This window comes from Scyliorhinus torazame, chromosome 17 (assembly GCF_047496885.1).
Source record: "Scyliorhinus torazame isolate Kashiwa2021f chromosome 17, sScyTor2.1, whole genome shotgun sequence".
NCBI classification, from domain to species: Eukaryota; Metazoa; Chordata; class Chondrichthyes; order Carcharhiniformes; family Scyliorhinidae; genus Scyliorhinus; species Scyliorhinus torazame.
Genome location: NC_092723.1, coordinates 135635188 through 135650828, shown reverse-complemented (window position 1 = coordinate 135650828; position 15641 = coordinate 135635188). Strand labels below are relative to the sequence as shown.

The 15641-nt window shown below is 49.3% G+C and overlaps 1 protein-coding gene across 1 annotated transcript in view; it reads right to left on the bottom strand.

The window, feature by feature from the left end:
- Positions 1–1519: 1519 nt before the first annotated feature.
- Positions 1520–15641, bottom strand: part of LOC140394170 (sodium/myo-inositol cotransporter 2-like) — a 402805-nt gene continuing 388683 nt past the window's right edge. The window contains exon 16 of the mRNA XM_072481110.1: positions 1520–1725. Coding sequence (XP_072337211.1) covers positions 1520–1725 — 206 coding nt within the window. The remainder of the gene's footprint in view (positions 1726–15641) is intronic.

Here is a 15641-nt window from a genome sequence, read left to right as displayed (position 1 = left end):
GAAGTGGTTTACAAGAATGGTTCCAGAGATTAGAAACTTCAATTTTGAGGATAGATTGGAGATGTTGGGACCGTTCTCCTTGGAGAGAAGAAGACTAAAAGGAGATTTGTCAGAGGAGTTGAAAATCATGAGGAGCTGGAAAGAGTAGGTGGGGAGAAACCGTTCCCACTCGCAAAAGAATCGAGCATGAGGGCAAAGATTTAAAGTGATTTGCAAAAGAAGCAAATGTGATGTGAGAAAGATCACTGTGAGTGATTCATCTCTGGAATGCGCTGCCTGGAAGTGTGTTGGAGGTAGGTTCACTCAAGGCATTCAAGAGGGCATGAGATGATTATTTAAACAGAAACAATATGCAAGGGTATAGAGAAAATGTTGGACAATGGTTCTAAGTCCGAATGCTCATTTGGAGAGCTGGTGCAGATATAATGGGCCGAATAGCCTACTCTTGTGCTGTAATAATCCTGTGAATCTGGCCGCCCCTCTACTATTGTGGATTCATAGAATCATAGAATTTACAGTCGGCCCATCGAGTCTGCACAGGTTCTTGGAAAGAACAACCACTTAAGCCCACATTTCCACCCCATCCCCGTAACCCAGTAACCCCACCTAACCCAAGGGCAATTTAGCGTGGCCAATCTACCTAACCTGCACATCTTTGGACTGTGGGAGGAAACCAGAGCACCTGGAGAAAACCCACGCAGACACGGAGAGAACGTGCAAACTCCGCACAGACTGACCCAAGCCGGGAATCGAACCTGAGACCCTGGAACTGTGAAGCAACTGTGCTAACCACTGTGCTACCATGCTGCCCCTAGCTTGTGTCTGCCATGGAACTCTTCAGAGCAACACACAACACCTTTGGCAACAGTACCCTTGTTTAATCTTACATCCTGATCATTTTCAGTTGAGGTCAGCTCTTCAAATTCAACCTGATGTTTCTTACTGCCTGTGTTGTAGCTATCTCCTGGGATGAGGTACACAGGAAACTCTCAGCCTCCCTGAATTTCCTCAGTGACTCCAACTGCCCACTCACGCTCAGATATGCTGAGCTCAAGCTGAAGAAGCTGATGGCACTCCCAAGAGACATGAAATGTCCTGAAGTTCCAACATGTTGCAGGAATTACAAGCAACAGAGCTCATGTGCCCACTCATGATCTAAAGAAAACCCCATTCTGTCCCCTCTTTAACATTCTAGTTAGAACCTTGTTCAAACTATGAATTCTAACTATTTTTGTGAAAATTGTTTGTTAAATCTTTATTTTGTGGCAATGAAAGAGAAAGAAGAGGTGTGCACCATTTTTGAGACATTACACCATAACTAAAAGAAACTGTATTAAAATACAATCAATATAGTATTATAAATCCTTCTTCAATCATATCCTGGAAATTAAATCCAATATCCACAATGTGAATTTTCGACAGCCTACCTATGTAACAGATGATATATCTATGATGTATATGGAGAGTTTCAATAAAAAAAAACAGTGCATCTCTGCATACATAAGATTGTTTTATTGTCTTAAGCAAAATAACAATAAAGAAAGAGAATGACAGTTAGACAAATGATTAAATTAGCATTGACGATGTAACGCCGGAAGGGCTCCTCATATAGTGAGGTAATATATCGATGATCAGTGCTTTCAAAAGGCAGACTTGCACGTGTTCTATCCAGCCCACAGATCCACATCAAGATGCTCATTGCCCTTGATTTCATTGTCTTTTCACCTAGCAGAGAACAAGGATTATTGTAATTGATTGCAGAATTCAAGACTCAATGTCCTGATTTTTAAATCAATGTTTTAAGTAAGTCTTCCCTAAATCATTCCACCTACCTTCAATGCTTAACCTGCCATTACTAACTCATTCACTTCATTCTCCACCTACCCATGTGGACCACCAAAAGCAAGATGCTAGATGCAGTGGTGGTAAGTGTTATCTGTATTCCAAGATAATAGAAATTTAGTGATCTAACCAAGGTAAGAGAACTACCACCTTCTCTTTTTCACTTTAACACTGGACTGTGTTAACTGATACTCTTTTAAAAATGGAATCACAAGTCTTTATTGTGGCTTATTTAATAACCAACTTGAGCTACTATTTAAAATTTCCATCACATGGACTTCTTGCATATTGCCCTTACAACTTACAACTCTTTGGGCATGATTCAACAGAAACATTTCAAAGTCCAGTTTTGAACATGTTTGGGGGGATGTTTCACGACGGCCACTTTGGTGAGATCGAGTCCAGTATTCAACAGCACTTAGTGCCAGAAATGAATCCCCACGAGATTCTCGGCATGCCTGGCTTCCTCGCCATCTAATTCACCAGACTACCGCCTGAGCAGCACACCACTAACAAGGGGGAGCTGCTTTTAAATTCTGCCTCACCACTCACTCCCAGTCAACAAACAAGCATGGCGAGTGCAGACTTGTTCCTCACTTTGGTGGAGCCGACCTGGACATCCTGTACCCCCAAGGAGGGCGGAGAACCAGCAGCAGGGTCAGCAATGCTGCCTGGGAGGCAATGTCAGCGGCAGTCAGTGCTAGCAGCATGACCAAGAGGACCTAGGTAGGAAGAAGACAAACGACCTTCACCGCGTTGCAAGGGTAAATTACAACCTCTCTGTCGTGGCATCAGTTCCCACTGCAACCCTTCAAATTCCAAAATCCCCACCCCCATAAATCACTGGCTAACACCTCGCATCCTCCCCACATCTGATTTTCATGCTTGCCCCTCAGAACACCCTGGCACCCACCAGCACAACCCCTTCATGTCCAGGTGCCAACACATTCCACCTACGAGAGACCCTCCTGACTTATCAAGCGTGTGGCTTGAAATGCCCGCTCTTTACTCCCGCGGAGAAGTTAGCCCATAATAACCAGGAAAGGGCCAAGACAGGAGGCAGAGTCTCAGAGATTTGAGTCCTCACCCGCTATGAGGAAGGGCCCTGGGAATTGTGGGCTTGCCCAAGGAGCGAGCAGCCACCAACAGAAAGGTTGGCCTGCACCAGAGAAGTGAGATGAGGATACAATGCTCCTTCACCTGCCTCACATGAGTAGTTCATGTCAGACAAACTGATCCTTCCCTCTGACTGACCACATGTCCATTGTCTCACAGGATCTCCATCTGATGAGACCGGGCCATCCGGAGTCGTTCCACCCCCACCACCCAAGAGACCAACTCGGAGGAAAGCTCCAAGGAGACCACCATCGAGGCGGCACAGCTATTACCTGCACCTTCCATCAGCGCAGAGGCACATACCTAGGTGGATGACATTAGTGGCCAGGCTTCTGGGCACAATCTAGCACCACACAGTTGCACATCAGGTGGACACAGGAACATCAAAAGGAGACAGCTGTTGGAGGTTGTGGTGATATTCATGTTCACATAAATGTATATAGTTGTATATCAGTGCACATAGTATTGATAAGATTTCCGACCAGCAGGTGTTGTCAGACATCCATCACGTGACTGGAGACACCTGCCAGTTGGTAGTAGGTCGCACTTAGAGTAGTTCCAGGAGAATTTCTTTTTAAAATAAATAAATTTAGAGTACCTAATTATAATTCTTCCAATTAAGGGACAATTTAGCGTGGCCAATCCACCTAGCCTGCACATCTTTGGGTTGTGGGGGTGAAACGCACGCAGACATGGGTTACAGGAGAATTAACTGAATTCACTTAGTAGCCTTTGTCTGCATTATAGTTCCTGTGTTATCTTTCCATGTATTTGTTAATAAATCATCTTTCTAGTTAAACAACTCGATGTTCTGTGTACATCATTGCAGTGGCAATGGCAGAACACAACATGGTACCAGGAGTGCAGAACATTTAAAGATTATAACAGAGAAGATGAGGTGAAATACGCCAAAGAACAAACAAAGATTCTTCCGCTGTCCTGGTGAACTGCGGCCATCTGCAACTATACGCAATAAACAATGGTGAATTTGCGTTGGTGAGAGGTGACAAGAGGTGTCTTGCATTGCTGCTCATGGTAGAAGGTCCTCAAGCAGTGGAAATATGCAATACCTTCGCTTTTGACAGTGAAGAGGAAAGCAAGAACTCTGATGAAGTGATAAAGTACTTTGAATGGCATTGCTCACCGAGGAAAACAAAACATTTGAACGATACATATTTCATATCCGTACCAAACAAACAGGCAAATCTTTTGATAGCTTTGTAACCAACTTGACATTGAAGGCTCAGTCTTGCAATTTCGATAATCTAAAGTCATCGATGATCCGTGACCAGATAGTGTTTAGAATATCGAAAGATAAATTCCATGAGAGATTGTTGCAGGAAGAAGACCTGAAATTAGAAAATGCTGTCAAGATCTGCCATGCAACTGAGCTGGCTGCACAGCACATTAGTATGCTCAGCTTGAAACATTTTGCCACCAATCTCGAAGAAGACGCTTGCACTATAAGCACTGTGACGCAGTCAAAAAAGAAACGTGATCTCAGTGCGGGTGGCCATTTTGAGAGACCAAACGAATCTGCCACCTTGTGTCAGCAATGGTGCAACAGACATTTGCCACAACGATGTCCCACACTTGGAAAAGTCTGCTGCAAGTGAGGCAGAATGAGTTATTTCGCTCGGCAATGTACCTGACATCCAACAGTTGACCAAACAGAATCAATTAATGTGGATAATGAGATCTGCATCGATGACCTGGATGCTGTGATCATGATCTCGACGAGAGACACAAATTGTCCGACCAGCCAAAGCAGCAAAGGTTTCTTCACAATTTGTAGCCATAGGGATTCGGATGTGAAGACCATAGAGGATAGATGGACAATTCCATTGATGGTGAACGGCACGCTAATCCAATCTAAGCTTGAAACGGGAGTGCTGACAAATATAATCACTTCGTCGGCATTGAAACAGCTGAAAATCAGGTCGAAAATGGTCCCAAGAGCAGTACTCATGAAGAACTATAATGGTCAGCAGATCAAGACATTAGGAGCATGTGAGCTCACAGTAACTGTCAAGGACAGTCGGTGGGTTCTTCTATGCACCTGATGACTCATAGAGCCGTCATTCTGTGTAACTCGACCTTCAGTTTGTCCTTCAGTGGAGAAGGCACATGTTTCGGCCCATGCCCAACCGGCTTTGCATTCTCCTTCAGCTGGATGCAGTCTGTAAAAGGCAGAGTGCCAAAGCCTTGAAACACCTCTGAATAGTCCTTCATGATGGACTCAACGGATACCTGTCAGCGGGGTGCTTTCTGCAACGTACACCCGCTTAACGAGCCCAATCACTTCACACACTTCAACCCCAATGAGCGATTCACACTGTCTCCACTATGGAGAACATGGAAAGGGCTCGAGACTAGTTTCTGCAGGTCAGGTTATGGAAGATGGAGTAAGCCACTTTGGAGGGTCCCTGAACAAAGGGAAACTCCAGAGTGCAGGGGCTCACCCATGTGACGTACACACAGTTGGCGGCCATGTCGGGTGGCTCCTGGACAAAGGGAAACCCTGGAGTGCAGGGGCCTGGCTCCATGGGGAGAACAGTGACCGTGGCCATTTTGGATGGTCCCCCTAACAAAGGAAACCCCGGAGTGCAGGAGTGCAGTCACCAGGCAAGTATGATTGACCCTGCAGGGATCGATGAAGAGAGATGAATAAATCAAGGCTGCAGCTGGTTTGTGGAAGTGGTCAATCACAGCCCACTACCAGAAAGTTATGAATGGCTTGTAGCGAATGGATCTCAGGGGTCTAGACACAGGTCACAGCTGTTCTCCTTGGACGAAGGACACATGGAATGTTACAGATGTAATTTTTTTCACTCCCCCTGTCTGGACTACTCCCTAGCATTCAGACAGTGGTCTGTTTTTGGGGTGGGGGGGGTGAGGTGGCGCGGACGGTCTGTGAGGGGAGGAGGTTCCTTTAGTCAGTAAGAGCCTGTGGAGGTCGCTTTAGTTCGGGGGTCTCTGTGCCTAGTCCCTTTAGTTAGGTGGTCTCTGTGGGGGAGACTCTTTAGTTAGAGGGTCTTTGCGGGAGGTCCCTTTAGTTAGGGAGTGCCTGGGGGGTCTCCCTAATGCAGGTGTCCCTGGGTAGTGTCTCTCTATTACAGAGTCTCGGGGAGGTCTGCCTATTGCAGGTGTCCCTGGAGGGGGGGGGTGATCTTCGTATTACAGGGATCGGGGGGTGGGGGGGGGGGTGTCTCCCTGTTTCAGGTGGCCCTGGGTAGTGTCTCTCTATTACAGGGTCCTTGGGGGGGGGTGTATGCTTATTGCAGGTGTTTCTGGGGGGGGTCTTACAATTACAAGGTAGCTGGGGGGGGGGGGGGTCTCCCTGTTTCAGGTGGTGTCTCTATTACAGGGTCCCTGGGGGGGGGGTATGCCTATTTTAGGTGTCTCTGGGGGGGGGGATCTTCCTATTACAGGGTCCCTGTGGGGGGGGTCTTCGTCTTGCAGGTGTACCTGGGGAGACTCCCTATTATAGGGGCCCCCATGGGGCCCTCACTCCTTAGGGTCCCTCTGTGTGTGTGCGTGTGGGGGGCGGTCAGGTAACTTAGGGGAAGGGGGGGCACCCAGGCAATCTGGGGGTGGGGAGCCGTGTTGTGGTGCGGGGGGCTGGGGGGTGACCAGGGCGGATTTGCAGTGTAGGGAGGGGTGGGCAACCGCCACGGGACTTCGCTATCGGGCCGTTCACTCAAATCTGCGGCCTGATAGCAGGAATTCCTTGTTTTCCTCTCCGTGCATAAATTTGGATGGCAAGGGATATGGAGTTGCTTCCCGATTTGTGCTCCCAGTGGGAGCATAAATCGGGTTGCAATTCTTCTCCAATGGGAAAACATAGGGCGTGATTCCCCGTCAGCTGACGCCGGAATCGAGAAAGACTATTGGGCCTTTCAGAATACTACGCTCCGGTGCCTCAACAGCGGTGTCAATGCGTCCTACTCCGCACATATAATACACGCCACCACATTATCATTAGCGGGCCTGACACGGTATTCTTCGGGGCATCCGTGATGCTCTGCCTCCGCCGGGATGAATTTCACTTGTGGTTTTAATAATCAGGAAACAGGTGCTGTGGCTGATGAGGGAGAGAGAGGAGGTAGGACATGTAGAGGCGTGACCATAGGTTGCTGGTCCTGCCACTGGCAGGGCTGGCTGCGAGGGGGGGAGCCTCTGCCAGGACTGGGGATTGCAGTGAGAGGTGACCAGGGGATGGGCCGCGCTGTTTTCACACTCCCAAATGTCTCTCCACTTACTCACTCAGCCATCTTGCTATGCACCCCACTGACCGCCCCACTGTGGCCCGTGATTGTGCAGAGTGACAGCGGCCGTGGGTTCTCCTCCCTCACCACCCCTGCACCCCAGCCGCTACCCTCCACCCCACCAACCCCCGCACTCCATCCCCCACCCTCCAACCCACCACCCCTGCACACCACCCGCCGGCAGGGCAGCATGCCACCCACCCAAGGGCAACGTCCACAGTAACCCACATAGGAGGACATCGGATGGGTACCATAGAGCCCACAGCTGGCATGGGTAGCACAAGCCAACGGTACCTGTGGCAGCAGGGATGGGCACAAGGGCCAGATGCGCCCCCAGTGCTGGGCACCGACGGGGCCAGGGGTGCAGAGGTCAGAGTGCTGGGGGAATGGCGGACATGCGGCGGCATTGTCTGCAGTGCAGACTGGGGCCACTGTGTAGCCTGTTGGACTTGGTTGGGCACGGGGGATATGCGCCATGCCAACATGCCTACCACTCACCGCCTGCAGACAATGGCTATTGGAATCCAACCAGGAATGGTGACCTACGTCCTGGCCGCTGCAGCTCTGGGGGATGCACTTAGACTGTATGAACAGGAGCTGCTTGAGGAGGACCCTGCTGTAGCAGAGTCAGCTGCCCAATTGGCCAAGGAGCCAGTGGGGAGGAGGCACCGTATGAGGCCACATGTGTACTGGCAGCGCCCGTCATTCGAGGACCTACCAGACTGGGTGTGTCGCCAAAGACTTCGGCTGAGCAGGGTGACAGTGCGACATATCTGCCAGATCATGGCACACATGGTACTGCGGGGGTATGGGGAAGGACACCTGCTCATGATGGCAATCAAGGTGACGGTTGCCCTGAACCCCCCCGGGTTCTTCCAGGTGCCAAATGGAGACCTGTCCAGGATATGATGAAGCTCAATGCACAGGTGCATCCACGCCATAAGGGAGGCCCTTTATGCACGGTCGGCACAATATATCAAATTCAATATGGACTGAGCCTACCAGAATGCCCGGGCAGCAGGGTTCACTGTCATTGCCGAGTTGGGACTTCCGGTTGTGACCATAGTGTGAGTGCTCACATACAGGACTGTTCCTGCTTAAAGTCACAGAAAAGGGCTCTTTTCACGCAGATCCGGGTGGAATTTTGAAGAAAAGGCGTAGGTGAATGTTAGAGGAGTAGTTTACCCCTGGAATAGTATGTCTTCTGATCGCCAGACCCGGCAGAAAACAGTTAGAGGTTTGGCTGGAAAGTTGAAACAGTCTTTTGCTTCACAGACAGTCTCTTCCAGCATGCAGGCGGGGGAGTGGCAAGCTGTAAGGCCCCAGATACAGGAGCTGATGACTTTTATAAAGGAGGAATTCCATAAGCAGAGGAAAGAAATGCGTGCGGATCATGCAAAGGCCATTGCAGAAGCTGTGGCACCCCTGAAGAGTACTTTGGAGTGGATGGAGAGGTGTTTGGAGGTGCAGGGGGTCCCAGATTCGGAGATCGAAGGAGTGATCTCGGACCACAATGATCGTGTGGTGGCTCTGGAGGCGGAGGTGGGGCTCCAAGGTGACCTTCGTAAAACGTTGAGGGCAAAGGTTGAGGAGCAGGAGAATACCTCGAGAAGACAGAACCTGCGAATAGTGGGCCTGCCTGAAGGAGTGGAAGGTGTGAGTGCCACTAGGTATGTCTCGAGGATGCTGGCGGGGCTGGTGGCAAAAGGGGTGCTGGATAAGGCACCTGAAGTGGACCGAGCGTATAGGTCTCTGGGGCAAAAGCCTAGAGCTGGGCAGCCGCCACTGGTGGTGATCGTGAGACTCCATAAATGTGTGGAGAAAGAGAAAATTCTACGGTGGACTAGGGAGAAGCGGAGCTGCGACTGGGAGGGAAATAATGTCCGGATTTATCAGGACATCGGAGCCGAGTTGGCAAGAAGGCAGGCAGGTATCAACAAGACCAATGCAGTGCTGTACCGGTGGCAGATCAAGTTTGGGGTGCTTTACCCGGCAAAATTATGGGTGACGTTCGGAGGCTGGGAGTATTGTTTCGAGACCCCAGAAGCAGCCAAAGATTTTGTTAAGGAGCATAAACTGGGGGAGAACTCAGCGGACAATTCTTGGGAACCGGGGTGCTGGCACTTTGTTATGGTCGGGAGCATGTTTGAAGTGGGTGTAGGGATTGGGGGATTTTCGCCTTTTTTTGTGGGGGGTGGTTTCTGTTCAATGTTGAGATTGTAAGGAGTTGTAGGGGTGAAAAGTTTATGTGGGGATGGATGTTCCCATCCCCCCTCCTGTTTTATGGGACTGTTTGTGTTTAACATCTGTTTGTTTGCTTTTGGAGAAGGCTACCTGGAGTTCAGGCGATGTCCTTGTTTGGGTGGGAGAGGATAAGGCCAGGAGGAGGCCTTCTTCTTGGAGCTGAAGAGTGGAGGGGGTGGGGGAAGGGAGGGGGAGGTCATTAGGATGTGCCTTTGGGCAGGGGCAGCCGCGTTAGCAGGTTATGCTGGTAAACGGAAGTGAGGTGGTGGGGGAGAAGGCCAAGAGGGGTGGCCGGGGGGAGGGGGGAAAGGGGAAGTGGGGGGGAAGAAGGGGAAGGGGAAAAGCGTGGGGGGGGGGGGGAGGGGGTTCTGCGACGCGGCAGGGGGGTGAGAGATGACATGGTTAAGGGCGAAGAAAGGGGCCATCTGGGATGGGCTAGGTACAGAGTGGAATTAAAGGGGCAGGTGTTAAGTGGGGAAGATGACTGACGGTAGAGGGGATTGGAGGTGCAAGCCTCCGGTAAGGTTGGTAACATGGAACGTCCGAGGACTGAATGGGCTGGTTAAAAGGTCGCGGGTGTTCGCGCACCCCAGGAGCTTGAAAGCGGAGGTTGTCTTTTTGCAGGAGACTCACCTCTGTGTGAAGGACCAGGTTAGGTTAAGGAAGGGGTGGGTTGGGCAGGTTTTTCACTCGGTGTTTGGTTCGAAATTGGGGGGTGTGGTGATTTTAATGAGCAAAAAAATGCGATTCGTGAGTGCGAAGGAGGTGAGGGATCCAGGTGGGAGATATGTGATTGTGAGTGGGGTATTGGAAGGGGTATCGGTAGTGTTGGTAAATGTGTATGCCCCAAATTGGGATGGTGTGGGTTTTATGAGGGGGTTGCTGGCAGCAATCCCGGATTTGGCCACTGACCAGTTGATCATGTGTCCTGGAGCTGAGGGTGGATAGATCGAGCCCAGGTCGATGGGTAGGGTACAAATGGCAAGGGAGCTGGGGGGGGGTGGGTTTATGGAGAGGATGGGTGTGGTGGATCCATGGCGCTTTCAGGACCCAGGTGGGAGTATTCCTTTGTTTAAGAACATCAGAACTAGAAGCAGGAGTGGGCCATCTGGCCCCTCAAGCCTGCTCCACCATTCAATGAGATCATGGCTGATCTTTTGTGGACTCAGCTCCACTTTCCGGCCCGAACACCATAACCCTTAATCCCTTTATTCTTCAAAAAACTATCTGTCTTTATCTTAAAACCATTTAATGAAGGAGCCTCTACTGCTTCACTGGGCAAGGAATTCCATAGATTCACAACCCTTTGGGTGAAGAAGTTCCTCCTAAACTCAGTCCTAAATCTACTTCCACTTATTTTGAGGCTATGCCCCTAGTTCTGCTTTCACCCGCCAGTGGAAACAACCTGCCCGCATCTATCCTATCTATTCCCTTCATAATTTTATATGTTTCGATAAGATCCCCCCTCATCTTTCTAAATTCCAACGAGTACAGTCCCAGTCTACTGAGTGCTGAATTTGGTGCATTTGAGTGCTATAGTGAGAGTTTGGTGACTGAGGGAGTGAGGTGAGGAGGGAGCAAGGTGATCCTTTCATTTATTTCGTACATTTCCGCAAAGAGTGAGAAGAGAGCCAGGAGTTTACACAGAGTGCAGCTGACTGGGAGCAGAGTCGGAGGGCAGAGATCCAGTTGGTCCACAGGGCAGCTATATTCTGTAAGGTAAGAGGGGATGGAGGCTAGGCCAGTTACATGCTCCTCCTGTAGGATGTGGGTGGTGAGGGATACCACCGGTGTCCCCGCTGACTATACCTGCGGGAAGTGCACCCAACTCCAGCTCCTCAAAGACCGTGTTAGGGAACTGGAGCTGAAGCTGGATGAACTTCGGATCATTCGGGAGGCAGAGGGAGTGATAGAGAAGAGTTACAGGGAGGTAACCACACCCAAGGTACAGGACAAGAATAGCTGGGTTACAGTCAGGGGAAAAAAAACAAACAGGCAGACAGTGCAGGGATCCCTCGTGGCCGTTCCCCTTCAAAACAAGTATACCGTTTTGGATGCTGTTGGGGGGGGGGGGATGATCTACGGGGGAAGGCCCTAGCGGCCAGGTCTCTGGCACTGAGTCTGGCTCTGGGACTCAGAAGGGAAGGGGGGAGAATAGAAAAGCAATAGTTGTAGGAGATTCAATGGTTAGGGGAATAGATAGGAGATTCTGTGGTCGCGAGCGAGACTCCCGGAAGGTATGTTGCCTCCCGGGTGCCAGGGCCAGGGATGTCTCGGATCGTGACTTCAGGATCCTTAAGGGGGAGGGGGAGCAGCCAGAAGTCGTGGTGCACATTGGTACCAACGATGTAGGTAGGAAAAGGGGTGTGGAGGTAATAAATGAGTTTAGGGAGTTAGGCTGGAAGTTGAAAGCCAGGACAGACAGAGTTGTCATCTCTGGTTTGTTGCCGGTGCCACGTGATAGCGAGGCTAGGAATAGGGAGAGAGTGCAGCTGAACACGTGGCTGCAGGAATGGTGTAGGAGGGAGGGCTTCAGGTATTTGGATAATTGGAGCGCATTCTGGGGAAGGTGGGACCTGTACAAGCAGGATGGGTTGCATCTGAACCAGAGTGGCACCAATATCCTGGGAGGGAGGTTTTCTAGTACTCTTCGGGAGGGTTTAAACTAATTTGGCAGGGGAATGGAAACCGGATTTGTAGTCCAGCAACTAAGGTAGCCGATATTCAGGACGCCAAAGTGTGTAATGAGGCAGTGGGGAAGGGAACACTGACAAAGGAGAGTACTTGCAGGCACGGAGATGGGTTGAAGTGTGTATACTTCAACGCAAGAAGCATCAGGAATAAGGTGGGTGAACTTAAGGCATGGATCGGTACTTGGGACTACGATGTGGTGGCCATCACGGAAACTTGGATAGAAGAGGGGCAGAAATGGTTGTTGGAGGTCCCTGGTTATAGATGTTTCAATAAGATTAGGGAGGGTGGTAAAAGAAGTGGGGGGGGGGGGTGGCATTGTTAATTAGAGATAGTATAACAGCTGCAAAAAGGGAGTATCAGCCTACTGAGGTAGTATGGGTTGAAGTCAGAAATAGGAAAGGAGCAGTCACCTTGTTAGGAGTTTTCTATAGGCCCCCAATAGTAGCAGAGATGTGGAGGAACAGATTGGGAATCAGATTTTGGAAAGGTGCAGAAGTCACACGGTAGTAGTCATAGGTGACTTTAACTTCCCAAACATTGAGTGGAAACTCTTTGATCAAATAGTTTGGATGGGGTGGTGTTTGTGCAGTGTGTCCAGGAAGCTTTTCTAACACAGTATGTAGATTGTCCGACCAGAGGAGGGACAATATTGGATTTAGTACTTGGTAATGAACCAGGGCAAATGATAGATTTGTTAGTGGGGTAGCATTTTGGAGATAGTGACCACAATTCTGTGACTTTCACTTTAGTAATGGAGAGGGATAGGTGCGTGCAACAGGGCAAGGTTTACAATTGGGGGAAGGGTAAATACGATGTTGTCAGACAAGAATTGAAGTGCGTAAGTTGGGAACATAGGCTGTCAGGGAAGGACACAAGTGAAATGTGGAACTTGTTCAAGGAACAGATACTACGTGTCCTTGATATGTATGTCCCTGTCAGGCAGGGAAGAGATGGTCGAGTGAGGGAACCATGGTTGACAAGAGAGGTTGAATGTCTTGTTAAGAGGAAAAAGGAGACTTATGTAAGGCTGAGGAAACAAGGTTCAGACAGGGCGTTGGAGGGATACAAGATAGCCAGGAGGGAACTGAAGAAAGGGATTAGGAGAGCTAAGAGAGGGCAAGAACAATCTTTGGCGGGTAGGATCAAGGAAAACCCCAAGGCCTTTTACACATATGTGAGAAATATGAGAATGACTAGAGCGAGGGTAGGTCCGATCAAGGACAGTAGCGGGAGATTGTGTATTGAGTCTGAAGAGATAGGCGAGGTCTTGAACGAGTACCTTTCTTCAGTATTTACCAATGAGAGGGGCCATATTGTTGGAGAGGACAGTGTGAAACAGACTGGTAAGCTCGAGGAAATACTTGTTAGGAAGGAAGATGTGTTGGGCATTTTGAAAAACTTGAGGATAGACAAGTCCCCCGGGCCTGACGGGATATATCCAAGGATTCTATGGGAAGCAAGAGATGAAATTGCAGAGCCGTTGGCAATGATCTTTTCATCCTCACTGTCAACAGGAGTGGTACCAGGGGATTGGAGAATGGCGAATGTCGTGCCCCTGTTCAAAAAAGGGACTAGGGATAACCCTGGGAATTACAGGCCAGTTAGTCTTACTTCGGTGGTAGGCAAAGTCATGGAAAGGGTACTGAAGGATAGGATTTCTGAGCATCTGGAAAGACACTGCTTGATTAGGGATAGTCAGCACGGATTTGTGAGGGGTAGGTCTTGCCTTACAAGTCTTATTGAATTCTTTGAGGAGGTGACCAAGCATGTGGATGAAGGTAAAGCAGTGGATGTAGTGTACATGGATTTTAGTAAGGCATTTGATAAGGTTCCCCATGGTAAGCTCCTGCAGAAAGTAAGGAGGCATGGGATAGTGGGAAATTTGGCCAGTTGGAGAACGAACTGGCTAACCGATAGAAGTCAGAGAGTGGTGGTGGATGGCAAATATTCAGCCTGGATCCCAGTTACCAGTGGCGTACCGCAGGGATCAGTTCTGGGTCCTCTGCTGTTTGTGATTTTGATTAATGACTTGGATGAGGGAGTTGAAGGGTGGGTCAGTAAATTTGCAGACGATACGAAGATTGGTGGAGTTGTGGATAGTGAGGAGGGCTGTTGTTGGCTGCAAAGAGACATAGATAGGATGCAGAGCTGGGCTGAGAAATGGCAGATGGAGTTTAACCCTGAAAAGTGTGAGGTTGTCCATTTTGGAAGGACAAATATGAATGCGGAATACAGGGTTAACGGTAGAGTTCTTGGCAATGTGGAGGAGCAGAGAGATCTTGGGGTCTATGTTCATACATCTTTGAAAGTTGCCACTCAAGTGGATAGAGCTGTGAAGAAGGCCTATGGTGTGCTAGCGTTCATTAACAGAGGGATTGAATTTAAGAGCCGTGAGGTGATGATGCAGCTGTACAAAACTTTGGTAATGCCACATTTGGAGTACTGTGTACAGTTCTGGTCGCCTCATTTTAGGAAGGATGTGGAAGCTTTGGAAAAGGTGCAAAGGAGATTTACCAGGATGTTGCCTGGAATGGAGAGTAGGTCTTACGAGGAAAGGTTGAGGGTGCTAGGCCTTTTCTCATTAGAACGGAGAAGGATGAGGGGCGACTTGATAGAGGTTTATAAGATGATCAGGGGAATAGATAGAGTGGACAGTCAGAGACTTTTTCCCCGGGTGGAACAAACCATTACAAGGGGACATAAATTTAAGGTGAATGGTGGAAGATATAGGGGGGATGTCAGAGGTAGGTTCTTTACCCAGAGAGTAGTGGGGGCATGGAATGCACTGCCTGTGGAAGTAGTTGAGTCGGAAACATTAGGGACCGTCAAGCAGCTATTGGATAGGTACATGGATTACGGTAAAATTATATAGTGTAGATTTATTTGTTCTTAAGGGCAGCATGGTAGCATTGTGGATAGCACAATTGCTTCACAGCTCCAGGGTCCCAGGTTCGATTCCGGCTTGGGTCACTGTCTGTGCGGAGTCTGCACATCCTCCCCGTGTCTGCGTGGGTTTCCACCGGGTGCTCCGGTTTCCTCCCACAGTCCAAAGGTGTGCAGGTTAGGTGGATTGGCCATGATAAATTGCCCTTAGTGTCCAAAATTGCCCTTAATGTAGGGTGGAGGTGTTGACTTTGGGTGGGGTGCTCTTTCCAAGAGCTGGTGCAGACTCAATGGGCCGAATGGCCTCCTTCGGCACTGTAAATTCAATGATAATCTATGATTAATCTAGGACAAAGGTTCGGCACAACATTGTGGGCCGAAGGGCATGTTCTGTGCTGTATTTTTCTATGTTCTATATTCAATCTCTCCTCGTAATCCAACCCCTTCAGCTCTGGGATTAACCTAGTGAATCTCCTCTGCACAACCTCCAGTGCCAGTACGTCCTTTCTCAAGTAAGGAGACCAAAACTACTGAACACAATACTCCAGGTGTGGCCTCACTAACACCTTTTTCAATTGCAGCATAACCTCCCTA